The 13167-nt window shown below is 47.9% G+C and overlaps 2 protein-coding genes across 3 annotated transcripts in view; one reads left to right on the top strand and one right to left on the bottom strand.

Annotated features, from left to right (window-relative positions):
• Nucleotides 1-5142, bottom strand: part of BRINP2 (BMP/retinoic acid inducible neural specific 2) — a 102888-nt gene extending 97746 nt beyond the window's left edge. The window contains exon 1 of the mRNA XM_026509291.4: nt 4407-5142. The gene's annotated coding sequence lies outside the window, so the exon portion shown is untranslated. The remainder of the gene's footprint in view (nt 1-4406) is intronic.
• Nucleotides 5143-10810: 5668 nt separating this feature from the next.
• ASTN1 (astrotactin 1) overlaps nt 10811-13167 on the top strand; it is a 290412-nt gene continuing 288055 nt past the window's right edge. For both annotated transcript variants that reach the window (XM_026509292.3, XM_044387798.2), the window contains exon 1: nt 10811-11093. In XM_026509292.3, the coding sequence (XP_026365077.1) occupies nt 10811-11093 (283 nt within the window). The remainder of the gene's footprint in view (nt 11094-13167) is intronic.

Here is a 13167-nt window from a genome sequence, read left to right as displayed (position 1 = left end):
TCCCTTGCTCAACCCTGCATTCCGGCCATCTTGGCATTCCACGTGGGTTCCAGGAAAAGGAATGATAGAACTGGGTGTTGAAGATTCCATGCTGTCATGATGTTAGTCAACTCTACCTCCATCTGCATAAGCAGGGTAAAGATTTGAAAAGAGATCAGCCTGCATCCTAACTGGCCAGATGACGCCCCTCCACCACAGCCCCCAGTCAGAAGCATGACTGAGTAGCCTCTCTTCACTCCCCAAAAAAAAAGCTTTAACCTACAAGCACTCACCACACGCCCATGGGCCTGGACTGGCAGTGGGTACTTGGGAACAGAAAAGAAACAGGCCACAGCCACGCTGTCCGGCTGCATGGTCATTTAACACAGAAAACAAAGAAGGCCTAAGGGAGAATTTTCAACAGAAAGGAAATATCCCTGAGGACCATCCCCAGAGTGAACTCTTGGGGCTGAGGAATCAAACGAATTGGATTCTGGGGATTTCCTCTTGATCTGAGAGCAATTATGGTGTGACTTTAGGCAAGTAATTTTACTCTCATGCCTGATAGCAACTGTCTCCATGGTGGAATGGGGCCACCCAAGCCAGCAGGGACACGCAGGGTGAACAGATGTCTCCAACCAAGTGAAGACCAATGAATAGCGTGGTTGTTCTCTCACAGAACCTATGGCTTGCTTTGACCTTTTCCCTAGGAGATGGGGCTCCTTACTGGAGCAAATGGTGTGGCCGGCCGGTCGCAGCCATCTCCTGGTGGTCTGCGCCCAGGGCCCCTCCTTGAAGCTGGCTGGGCTGGCAGCCTGCCTGTCCCCTCTCCTGCTCAGCTGAGCAGCCATGGTACCCCGTGGTCCAGCTGCGGCCGGTACCGTGCCCCACCCTCCTGCTTTTTGTGGCCTCCTCTTTTGTGACGGCTACAGCATTTGTTTTATTAAAAGGGAAAGAGGAGGGGAGGCAAGAGGTTGGGTACACAGACATGCTCAAGAATCTTAAGAATAAAAATCTCCTGCTCAATGCTAAATGCCTAAGGGCTTTGGCATTTTGCCGGTTCCTACTAAACCCCAATAGGGACATTTGGGTTGGGAATCTGGAAATGGAGGAAAATCAAGCCTCTTAGGAGATTCTGATTCTAAAATATGAGATTTTCTCACATTCTCTTGAAACTTGCCTGGTTTTCCCCCACTATCTTCATCCAAAATTTTTGATACAATGTTGATAAGCTCCCTGACCTTGAGCACTATTTTTCTCATAATATATGGATTAGACTTGAGGGTGGGTGGGAGGCTAGGTGAGTTTCCATGCCTAATGAGATGTCCACAGCCAAGAGTAGCTTCCTCTAGGCCGACAGAGGCTTCAAATAATTAACCCAGGTGTACGGTATTTCCAGGATCCAAGTGGAGAAGTGACCCAGGGCAAACCCGAAGGAAACGTGCAAGCCTTGAAATTTCCAGCATTCTCAGCTATGCTGCAGTTGACATTGGCATCTCTGTCAGCTGGAATCCCTTCTCCATTTCTTCCTTTCCAAGCAAACCCACCCCATCCCCTATGGTGCAACTCAAATTCTCTCTCCTTGGAATACTGATAGTTCTCGTTATCTGAACAAATCAGTCGTGGATTAATTAGGTCAGCCTCGTGAATCTTTTGTATTGAACTGCTGTTGAGACTGTATATTGTCATTCCTCTTTTTCCCAGATGTCAGCCTCTTTTCCTAACTAGACTGTAAGATCTTTGAGGGCAAAGGCAAGATCTAAGACTTTTATCCCTCATAGCCCTTAAGTCAGGGCCAGAGGAAAGGCCCGATGTCACTGCAGCCTCCCATTCCTGTAAAGCACAGAACAATTCGATGAGATCTGTGTTACTAAGATGAAACCATTTCTTAGGAGAAGTTGGTGGAGTCTGGAGTTGGTCCAGGAATGCTGAACCCCAGACCCCCCTCCATGGAACCCTAAGTACAGCAGTTCATCTTTCCAAGGTTCTCGGCCCCCTCTTTTCCAAGAAGGAGGCTAAAACCATCCCCACTCCACTTTGTAGGGTAATCAAAGACAAATGAGACAATAAGCTGTGTGAGGATTAATTAGATGAGCTCCCTGAAATGCTCTCAGCCCCCTGGAAAAGGATGCCATTGTACAATGTATACAAGGTCTTCTTATTTAAGGGAAAGAGTTGAATCGCCAAAATGCACTGCACAGTGCGGAAAACAAAACACGAACCAGGAAACCTCGACACTAAGCATCCCAGTCAGCAGAAAGTGCCCACGCAGCTGTCTCAAGTCCCTCCAGATTACCTCTTGTTTGTGAGCTGGGGAGGGATTCTGGAGCACTGTCTCAGAAGGGATCTTTCTTATGTGATGCTCCCCGGTGGCCAGCCTGTGCCTTGGGAAAGGTGATCAGAAGGAGTTGATGACGCAGGGATGTTCTCTGCCCTCTGGCCTTGCTCAGTAAACAACCTGTTAGTAGGCCAGAAGGCAACACCCAGAGGCTGATCTTCCCCCATCCTTGAGCCTGGCCCCGTGCTGGCAGAGCAGGGCCCTCCTCCCTCCCCAGTCCTTCCTTCCTCTCCTCCTTCCTGGTGCCCACACTGCAGTGCATATCCCTCCATTCTGGGAGACAAAGCTGGCCCCATTTTTTGGAGAGGAGGGAGAAGAAAGAGTCAAGGATCCTTCTGTCTTCTCCAGGGCTGCTGCCCAGCTGTGAAACCCTTTGGATCCAGCCACCCCCTCAGCAGGGAAGACCATAGTCTGACATTTGTTTCTTTTCCCTCAAACATTTCACAGTATCTGTGCTCTGCGCCTACTCAGATCACATCCCTCCTCAAAGAAGCAAAGCATGCATCCTTCCCCAGAATAAGCAGCAGCTATGATATTGATAAGATTTCAGGATCATTGTGGCAGCCTTGCTCGGTCATGTCCCCAGGGCTGCAAAGCAACTTATGGTGAGTGAGAGGGAACTCCGGAGGGTCCTGCTTTAAACAAAAAACACACACACAACTGTGTGAAACCAAGAGGGAAAACACACAAACTCCAGCATCACTTTGCTGTTGCCTGATGTCATCAGACTGCCCCCCAGGGGATTCTGTAAAATACTTTAGCTGCTTGGTGAATACTGGCATTATATGTATTCTAGAGAACACGGTCAGAAAGAGTGTCCCTTCCACAAGCACATGTCTGGAGAAGGACAGAGGCAGAAATACTTGACTTATAATAAACCTTTTATCCTCCTGATTGGTCGGCGCTGACATATCATTATTCCTGCTGAATAAGGCCCAGATTATCCAGCCATAAGCATCGCTTGTTATAATTGCCACCCTTTTAAGAAAACATTTGTTCCTGCTCAGGGCACCCGGCTCCCAGGGCTAGGAAGAGCACACACACAGTTCTTTACAGAGGGGTCTGTTCAATCATGTTACAGTGCATTAGCTTGATTATTAGTTAATATTTGGCTTAGGTCTATATACCCTGGATAAATATATACCATGCCGAGGGACTGCTGGGTGAGGAGAAAACTCCTCTGGGCTGGAACAACAGCTCCCAAGTTCACGCTCCTACTAGGAAGGAACACTCCAGGGGCCTAGGCAGAGAGCTGCACATGCGTGGTTCTTTGGTCAGCAGCCTGCTTTCTGCATACAGCTGTGAGCACAGGCACACACACAAACACACACACATACCACAGGCAGCATCGGGCTGTGTAACCAGATGATCACAGACCCAGGGAGAGGGATCGCTATAGAATCTCAGCATGCCCCTCCTTCCAGCACGACACCCTTCTCCCTGGTGTCGCCAGCGTGCCACCAGGCTCAACTCGATCAATGGGGCTCTGCCACCACCCTAGGGAGCCTATTTGCAACCTACAGGGTTCACTCTTCAGAAATTTTTTTCCTGGCTGCATGTGCCTGGGAGAAAGAAGACAGGCCTCTACAGACACGCCACGGAGCTCTATGAGCATGTGAATATAGCTCTATGGACATGTGAATATGAATGTATCATGTATCACACCCTCGGCTCTCGGGGGGCCCTTCCCAAATATAGTGAACAGACTACAGTTCAGTCCAGCAGCCTCCGAGCAGGCAAAAGTCCTCGTCATCTTCTGCAATTACCCAGCCCAATTGGATTTTCTGAGGCTAATGGGAGTTGCACTAACTTTGAGGACTTAAACCAGGCAAAAGCAATATAGGTCAGGCAGAGTGCCCAAGCCAGGCGACACCAGCAGGCAATAACAGGGCGATCTCCTAAGCTGCGAAGTCCACTGCTCAGCTCCACGAGACAGAAACTAAGAGGTGGGATCGTTCCCTCTGCCTGCCACTGCCACACACCTGGGCAACAGGGTTGCAGGAGCGCGAAATGATCCCCTTCCCAAGGGACACACCAAAGGACAACAAAAAGGGAAGAGAGAAATCGCACCCAAACCCTGCACTGTTACCTTGAATCCTTGCAAGAGCCCTCCTTGCAGTATCAGCTGCTCCCCAAACCTTCACGGACTGGGAGGAGACTCCTGAAACATTCCAGGTTTTCGTGCAACATCTCCAGTGGCAGCTTTCCAAAGTTTTTACTTCATGATTTCTTGTGGCTCCTTCTCATTTGGGGAAACGCGAATGCCTCTCCCTCAGCGTGTGAGAGAGAGCGGATGTCTCTTTTCAAATTCTCTTGCTCCCCGCTTTGCTGCTGCCGCCGCCGTCGCCGTTAGACCACTTGCCTGCTGCCTTCCTGCTGAGCAGCGAGGGTCCCCGTCACCCAAAGCATGCTTGAAGTGGGGCTTCGGCGCCAGGCCAGGGCGCACGCGGGTGGGAGAGGGAAGGAAAGTGCAAAACCCAGATGGGGGAGTCCCCTGTCCCTCCACGGAAAAGACACCCAAGATCTTGCTTTCCTTCCAACTCTAAAGAGACTCACCCGCCCTCTCTCTCTCTTTCTCCCGAAATCACTGCCTTGCACTTGAGCGAAGACAGTTCCTCCGGCTTCACTGCTCTCCCGGCTGCCTGCAGACCTGCCCCCGAGCTCGCACCGTACCGCAGGTGCACGTCCCCGGGCAAGTGTTAACGGGAACCTCCGAGCTCAGCGGAGGCGCTGCAGATGCAGCGGCGAGCAGCTTCCGAGGCAGGCGGGTTCCATCCCAGGGCTGCAGCCCGGCGCGTCCCTGCTCCGACTCCGCGCTCCGTACCTAACCAGTGTCACCTGCAGACTCAGACACCAGATGAGTGTCTTAAGATAACAATGCTGCCCTGCCAGCCTCTCTCTTTCTTTCTTATGCACGTAGGTTGGCAGCCAATGGGACACAGCGCCACACTCCCCACAGGTGCCCATTGGCTGGGCTGCTTGGCAGGGGGCGGGCTCGGAGTCTCACCGGCTGTCTCCTTTGGTTAGCTGGCAGGCTGGGGTACCAGCTCTGTTAACCCTCCAGGCTTTGCAGCAGGGACTTTTTGGTGTGGATTACGAAGCCTTGGTTAAATTCGAGGCTGGGGAGTTGGAGGGTGTAAGAAGCTGACGAACAGGAAGAAGCTGGGAGCTAATTACATTTTCTCCTAATCTTCCTGAGTTACAATAATCATTTGTCCCAGACCATTTTGTTTGCTTGCTTAACTAGAACTCCCAGAGATAGGGACCCATTTGAGCCATTTTCCTTCTAAATTGAGGTTTTATTCGGTTGTTTTGTGCATTTTAGCCTCTTGGTCTTGAATTGCTTAATTAGAAATGAGCCCCCAAGTGAGAAATACTTCTCTCACAGTGGGCGAGCGCGCGCGTGTGCGCGCACACACACGCGCCCGCGCGCGCGCGCACACACACGCACACACACCCCAGAGACACGAGAGAGAGGAAAAAGATAGCAGGAACTCAGTAAGAAGAGGAGAGAGAGACTCTGAACAGCTAAATCAAGAAACGTTCTGTCCCCAAAACCAGGACTGTGAAGACAAAGGCATAGAGGAGAACTTCGGGTTTCTGGGGAGAGATTAAAGGGAAAAAAATGCCCTGCTTCCAAAAAAGGGAATTGTTTTGCCTGTGTTGCTCTCCTTCTGTGTGTCTCTTTTTGCTTCAGTGTGTGTCGGGAGGAGGGACTGTTGATCTCCATTTGGTTTTTAAAGGAAGACTAGAGAAATCAGAACAGGACCAGCCTTGTTTCTGTGAAGCAGGTGCTGTTACTGAGCCTGTGAATTGAGAGGAGGGGTGGGGGAGGAAAGAATAAGGAAAAAGAGTTCTTAACTTTGGATCAAAGAGTGTGAAATATATTTTTAATGTCCTAATGAGGATGCACAACTGAATTACATCCAGCTAACTAACATATTACACTAAATTTGGACAAGAGCACAGGAGAGTAATAGTTCAAGAAAAATCCAATCAACAGAAGAGCTAGGGGCTGGAGCTGGCAAAGGAATTTGGGAGTTCAAAGTTGTGTGGTGGAGAAAATATGGAAAGAGGAAATACATAGAAAGGGAGAGAAGTGTTTTGATTTAGCTTTCTTGAATGGAGAGCAAAATCAAAGATTATTTTGTAAAAAACGAGAAAAAATAAAAGAAAACAGAGGTTTAATGAATCTCAAGTAGTATATATCAGGATTAGCTAAAAAGCATTAAGGAGCCAGATGTTCTGAATGAATGGGGAAAAATTAGAACTACTTCTCACATACACACCCATAGCCCCACCCATCCGTCACTTTCACCTCTTCTGTATCTTATTATACAGGTTTGACCTTCCTTCTGCATACTGTGGGTATGGAGTTCTAAGCCATGTTAAAAAAATTAATGAGGTATCATATACATTAAAAATCCCACAGGTGTACAGTTTGATGAATGTTTGCCTGTCTATGCATCCATGTAACCACTACTCACATCATTTCCAGCACCCCGGAAGCTCACCTGCTCTTCTCAGTCAAAATCCCCCACTCTCCAAAATAGCTGCTATTTTGACTTCCATCATCAAAGATTAACGTTACCTGTTCTTGAAGTTCATAAATAGAATCTGAGCATATATGCACTTTTGTGTCTGCTTTCTCCTGCTTATCATTAGGTCTGTGAGATTCATCCATGTTGCTGCATGTTTTTATTGCTGTGCAGTATTCCAGTTCATGACTATAAACCATTTATCTATTTCCTATTGATGCAGTCTTGGATTCTTTTTTTTTTTTTTGTCTATTCAAAGTAAACCTGCTATGAATGTTCTTGTATATTTCTTTTGGTGAACACATGCAATCATTTATCCTTGGTATACACCAAGGAGTATAAATTGCTTAATTTACTCCTGGCTACTACAAGGAGGACAATCTCATGAAGGAGATTCTGAAGCCCACTCTCTACCAGAAATAACTGAATAAAGGGATAATGTCCAAGGCTATCACTACTGAACACCAACTTGATGCCTAAAATGTGTCGGATCTTTTCCATACATAGTTTCATTTTCTTCTCAGAACTGCTCTAAAAAGTATGTATAATTGTTTCTAATTGCAAATTAAGAATCTCAAATGCAAGACATGGTGATCAGAAGTGGCCCTTGGCCTTGTAAGGTGGCGCGTGTGTATGTGTGTGTAAGTGCTCCGTGAAGGGGCGATGAGACAAGGATGTGAGAGAAGGACCCACTGTGTAGATGAGGCTGGAGATTGGTCTGTGGAGATGAGACGACCTGGAGAACACAGAGCAGTGCCTCCCAGGTGGGCAGAACGGCATGGGAGAACTGGAAATGGGAAATGGGCTTTAATTTGATTGGAATGTGTATCAGGTTAGAGATAACAGAATGTGCTATTTGATAGCATCTCAGTGAAAGTAAGTACTTGCACCTATTTGTGGCCTCTGAGGTGGGCAGAGATCACGGACTCCATTTCACTGATAGAGATACTGAAGATAAGAATGGTCCAATCTCCGGGCGTCTGGGTGGCTCAGTCGGTTAAAGGTCTGAACTTGATTTCGCCCCAGGTCATGATTTCAAGATCTTGAAATTGAGCCCTGTGTGGGGCTCTGAGCTGGGAGTGGAGCCTGCTTAAGATTCTCTCTCTCCCTTTCTTCCAACCACCCCTTCCTGCACATATGCACTCTCTCTCTCTCTCATTTTCTCTCTCAAAAAAAAAAAAAAAAAAAGAAATTAAAAAAAAAAGAATGGTCCAATCTCACTTTCAAATAAGCAAATTAAGGAGTTGAGACTTACATCCAAACATGTTTGCAACTATATCATGTTGCCTATACACAAAGGTAATGATTGAGATGCATATAAATTTCTCCAAGTTCCATTTAAATGTAAAACATCACAGAGTACAGATGTTCTACCTTCTGTGAACTTCAACCTTTCCCCCATCTCTAGGCATTTAAATCCCTAAGAGGAGGCCATGTGACATTGCATCTATGTTTACAGGAATCCAGTGCCCTGGCACTATAGGACCTCTTCTTATTTGTACAGTTCTTTTGTCTGATCTTCCCATAGAGAAAGAGGTCTATAAAGGTTTGAGAAACCCAGCTTCCAACTATTTCCAAATTAATATACATTTTTCAATGACTATTTAATCTATGCATTTTTCCTTTTAAATGTGAATAAGAATGCATGTAAAAATGACCATGGATAGGCAAAAAATACTAGATCCTGACTGATTAGAAAATCAGCCCCATGTGATTCACTTAGGTTTTCTAAAATGACTCAACACTTCAGAAAATTAAAGATTTCAAAGGAATTGCAGATTATATGCTACTCAAAAGTGGGAGTATTTCTCTTGTCCATGCCTAGCCTAATGCTCAGCAGATGGTAGGTACCCAAGTGTTTACTGAATGAATGACTGTGATTCATAAATTCTGATGATAATCCATGAGTGCACCTAAATGTAACATAACTGTAGTGGAGAGAGCATTAGGCAAAGAAGTCTCATCTGCAGTCTTAACTGCACCCCTTCTTAGCAGATTGATCTTGGGTAAGTCACCTCACTACTTCACTGGCCTTATTCATCATCTGTTAAATGAGAGAGTGCACACTGATGATCTGGTGGTCACGTGCTGTTTCTCTCACTCTACAACCACTTGTGTTTTCCTGGCACCCACGCTAATCTTTCCATGGTAAACTTCGCAAAACTAAGTTTAATACTGCTTTTTAGGCTAGGGAGAGTAGGAAAAAAAGTTTCCTGGGGTCTTTCTCTCCTTCAGAACCTCATAGGGGAGTCATGAAAATAAGGATGAGTTTTAGGAAGGTCCTCAGCTAATACATTTCTTTTGCAGTGGTTTGCAGTGCTGCGTGGTGATCGACATCTGGTACACCAGATTCAAAAGACAACTCCTAATAAACCGTTTTTTGTTCCCTTTTTCATAGTAAACAGGTCTTTCACCTCTTAAATATGGCTTATTTTCTCTACTCCTATCCATCAACGAGAGTACCTTTGTGAAATATATGGCAAATGTGTTTTTTTTTCTTTGAAAGGACATACATTCACATGTGCCAATAAATTAACAGGAGGCACCATGAGAATGAAATTGTTTCTCAAATGAGGGGTCCTCTTTGTAAAGTGTGGCACATTAAATTCCTGGAGAGTAGGCACTACCTGGAGGAGACTTACAACACCTAGTATTTAAATCAGCATTGAATAAATGATGTTGGAAGGGCAAACTTTTAAAGTAAGTTATTGGTTATCGTGGGAGAGAAAGTTCAATAAAACATCAGATTCCAGCACACACGAACCACTTTTCTACCATGGTTTATTGCGTATTGTCATCCTTTTGTTAAGGCAACACTGCCCAGCGCTAGTGGAAACAAAACTTAACAGGAGTTATTGTTGCTATCTACCCTGTTCTACTTCTGATGGGGCTGGGACTGACTTGGCCCATGCCCAAGGATACTCTTTTATTCCTTTCCAATTTGGTAGGGGTGCTTAGACAATTCAGGCTTTTTTGTTTTCCCCACATTTTCTTCCAGCTCTGTTATATTTACTGGATTCTCTAGAATTAAAGGCTCAACATTTCTTCTAGCTAGTTTTACTTTTTCTATCAAATATAGCATTCCCCACATCATCTTTATATTGGTTACCACTGATAACATTCGTAACAGAAATGAAACAAAGAGCAGAAAAAAGTTGCCAATAACACTTTTGATCTCCTGCTTCACTGTACACCGTGCCTTGGCTTTATTTTGTTGTTCACATCTACCTCTTGAGCTATCTATATCTACAAGCCAAATGTTTCCTCTAAATATTTCTGCAAAGTTAGTGCTGAGTAAAAATATATGCATCCATTTTTTTTTTTTTAGTCAGCAACCGTTTATCCAACACACGTATGCAAACCTAGTGGATAAAAGGACAAGAATGTGACCACCTAATCCACGAAATAATGGGGGGCTCATTTGCATATACAGAACCCCCCCCCACCTGCTTTCAGGAAGCGCCTTTTAAGGTGTGTGCGCCCTTGTGCCCTTCCCAAGCCATCTGGATGAGGATGCGAGAAGGAAGATTTTGCATTGCAAAGACCGATTTTTTAAAAAATGCTGTGCAGGTAGTTCCCAGCCAAGAGCGTGCTCGTGCCGGGGGAGGCGAAGGAGGAGAAAGGCGGCAGCACGGGCAGCCTGCTGGGGGCTGACCTGATTCCCTAGAATCCTCGGCTCCTTTCCTCTCTCCTCCGACGTCCTTCCTTCCCTTCTCTCCTCCTTCCCCCCCTTCCCTTCCCCAGCGAAGCAGCTGCGAGGAACAAAGAACGCGGGCGCTCCGGGAAGCAGCGCGCAAGCCCCGCGCACTGCGCGCGGCGTCTGGCTCCTCGGAGCGGGGCTCTCCCGGCTCCACGTCCCTCCGCAGCCTCCCCCGCCTCCCGCGCTCGCTCGCTCCCGCCCGCTCGCCGCCTCCCCCACCTTCGCGGCGCCGGAGGAAGGCGGCCGGGGCTCAAGATGGCTTTAGCCGGGCTCTGCGCCCTGCTCGCCTGCTGCTGGGGGCCGGCGGCGGTGCTGGCTACGGCCGCCGGCGACGTGGACCCATCCAAGGAGCTGGAGTGCAAGCTCAAGAGCATCACGGTGTCGGCGCTGCCCTTCCTGCGCGAGAACGACCTGAGCATCATGCACAGCCCCTCGGCCTCCGAGCCCAAGCTCCTCTTCTCGGTGCGCAACGACTTCCCGGGAGAAATGGTCGTGGTGGACGACCTGGAAAACACCGAGCTGCCCTACTTCGTGCTGGGTGAGTCCCGGGGGAGGTCGAGGCGGCCCGGCGCCCCCACCCCCCACCCCGGCTCGCTCCACACACCCACTCGCCGCCGACCTCCCCTCCCCCACTCCTACCTCCCTGGATCCGCCCCACGCCCAGCCCGCCCTCCACACCCACCTGCCGGCCGCCGTCTCCTTCTTCCTGACTTCTCCTCAGATCCGACATGGATGCTGGGCCCTCGACCTTCTTGCCGCCCTGCCCCACAGGAGCAGGTTGCTGGAGTCTCTCTGAAACCTTTCCCGGCCTTGACCTCCCCGCTTTCCTTCAGGAGCACATTGACAGAGCACTTGTCTGCGACCAGCTCAACTCCCATAAGCCCTTCTCCCCACTCCCTGGCCACATGTTCCCTTCTTTGCTTCACACCCCCTGGACACCCACTCCCACAGCATTTCCTGGGAGTTCGAGGCAGGTACCCCGCCCTCCCCGTGGCAGGCGTGTGTAGGCCACATCGCACTGGCTGGATCTCTAGCCTGCACTCTTGGAGAGGGCTCGCTATCTCTCACCAGGTGACTGGCACTCTCTGGCGTTCCTTCACAACACTCAAGTTTTCTCTCCCCCTGGTGTCCATCCTGCCTCCACGCTTACATGCAAGGATGTCCTCATGCAGCCACCTCCACATGCCCAGGTCGCAGCACAAGGCCTTGGGTAAAGAAATCATCCAACTCTAGTCTATTCATGCTGGTATCTTCTTTGTTCCCAATGCGACCTTTGGTAGGCAAAGGCATTTCTGCACACAGAATGGTCTTCCTGGCTGAGAGACTCCTCCTCCCTTCCTTTGTTTGTTTACATTTCTCTCTCAGTACCCCTCTATTAATTTTCTTAGGCCACAAAACTCCTTAGGATCCTGGAACCTTCTAATCCACCTCCTTTTCACTGCCAGGCTGCAAAGATATTGTGGTCCTGCTCCAGCATCTTGCAAAGCAGGACAGGTTCATGTGACTTTGTTAACCAAAATTTCCCTCACTTTTCCTTGTGCAGATGTCTCTCTCCCTGCTGTGCACACCCACCATGCAATTCATTTCTTTAGTGATGCTGTAAATCGTCCTTACTTTGCCCATGAGAGAATTCAAAGATAACCCAATTCACAGTTACTGTTCAGATACAAAAACTGAAAAACAATGAAACTGTCCAGGAGACGAATGTTCCATCTACTTAATGTCCTAACAACTGGAGTTCACTCTGTAGGAACATGGCTTCCTGATGGCCATACATAGGTTAGAGCCACATGTGGAATGTCCTCTAACACCTCCCTGGTGCTCTTTATTCACAAGAGATCTCTTTACGTTGCAAACATTAAGAAGTGGGTGAATAAATCCCTACTCTCCAATCCCTATGGAAAAGCGATTTCAAATATTGCCTGGTCCTTTGAAAAGTTGGTTTGCCGTTCCTGGAGTGCAGCTTAGTTGACCCTGTTAAGTCCAGCCTACACACTTGATGGCATTACTTATTTTTGCATTAAAAACATACCAATAACATAATAAAAACTGGGGGCTGGCTGGGAATGGGGACACTGTGGCTATGCCGCTCATTAAAATGTACAATTGCTGGGTTATTCAGTGGATGTAAATTTTGCTTGGAAGTCATGCTGATGTGCAAGTAACAATCTGTTCATCGTAATAGACAAGAATGAGCATAGGGAATTATGTGTTTCTAAAGAGCCTGTTTGGGGCTCTACATGCCGTGTTTACCGTGCCCGAGGAGGGCTGTGTGTGGTGCATGAAAAAAGGGAAATTGGACTAGCAGGTCTTCAAAATCCCACTTCCTTTTTTGCAGCATCCCAAAGCCGGGGCCTGAAGCCATGATGTGCCAGCTAGGATCCAATGTGCACAGCAAAAGACCAGATGTGAAAGAATGGGGTTTCTGCACCTCTGTGCAGAGCTGCCCACTGCAGCACCCTGCTGGAGTTGCTATGGTAACCTCCTGCAACTTGGCATTTACATACAGGAACAGACACACACTCACTTCAGAGCCAGATGCATTTCCTAAATGCACTGATTGTGTCCTTGCCACCCCATCTCCCCCCAGTCAATGGGGGCATGTTCAGACC

Source organism: Ursus arctos, unplaced genomic scaffold (assembly GCF_023065955.2).
Source record: "Ursus arctos isolate Adak ecotype North America unplaced genomic scaffold, UrsArc2.0 scaffold_2, whole genome shotgun sequence".
In the NCBI taxonomy this organism is placed as follows: Eukaryota; Metazoa; Chordata; class Mammalia; order Carnivora; family Ursidae; genus Ursus; species Ursus arctos.
Note: the sequence above shows the minus strand (reverse complement) of the source record. Positions and strands in the feature narration are given on the sequence as shown.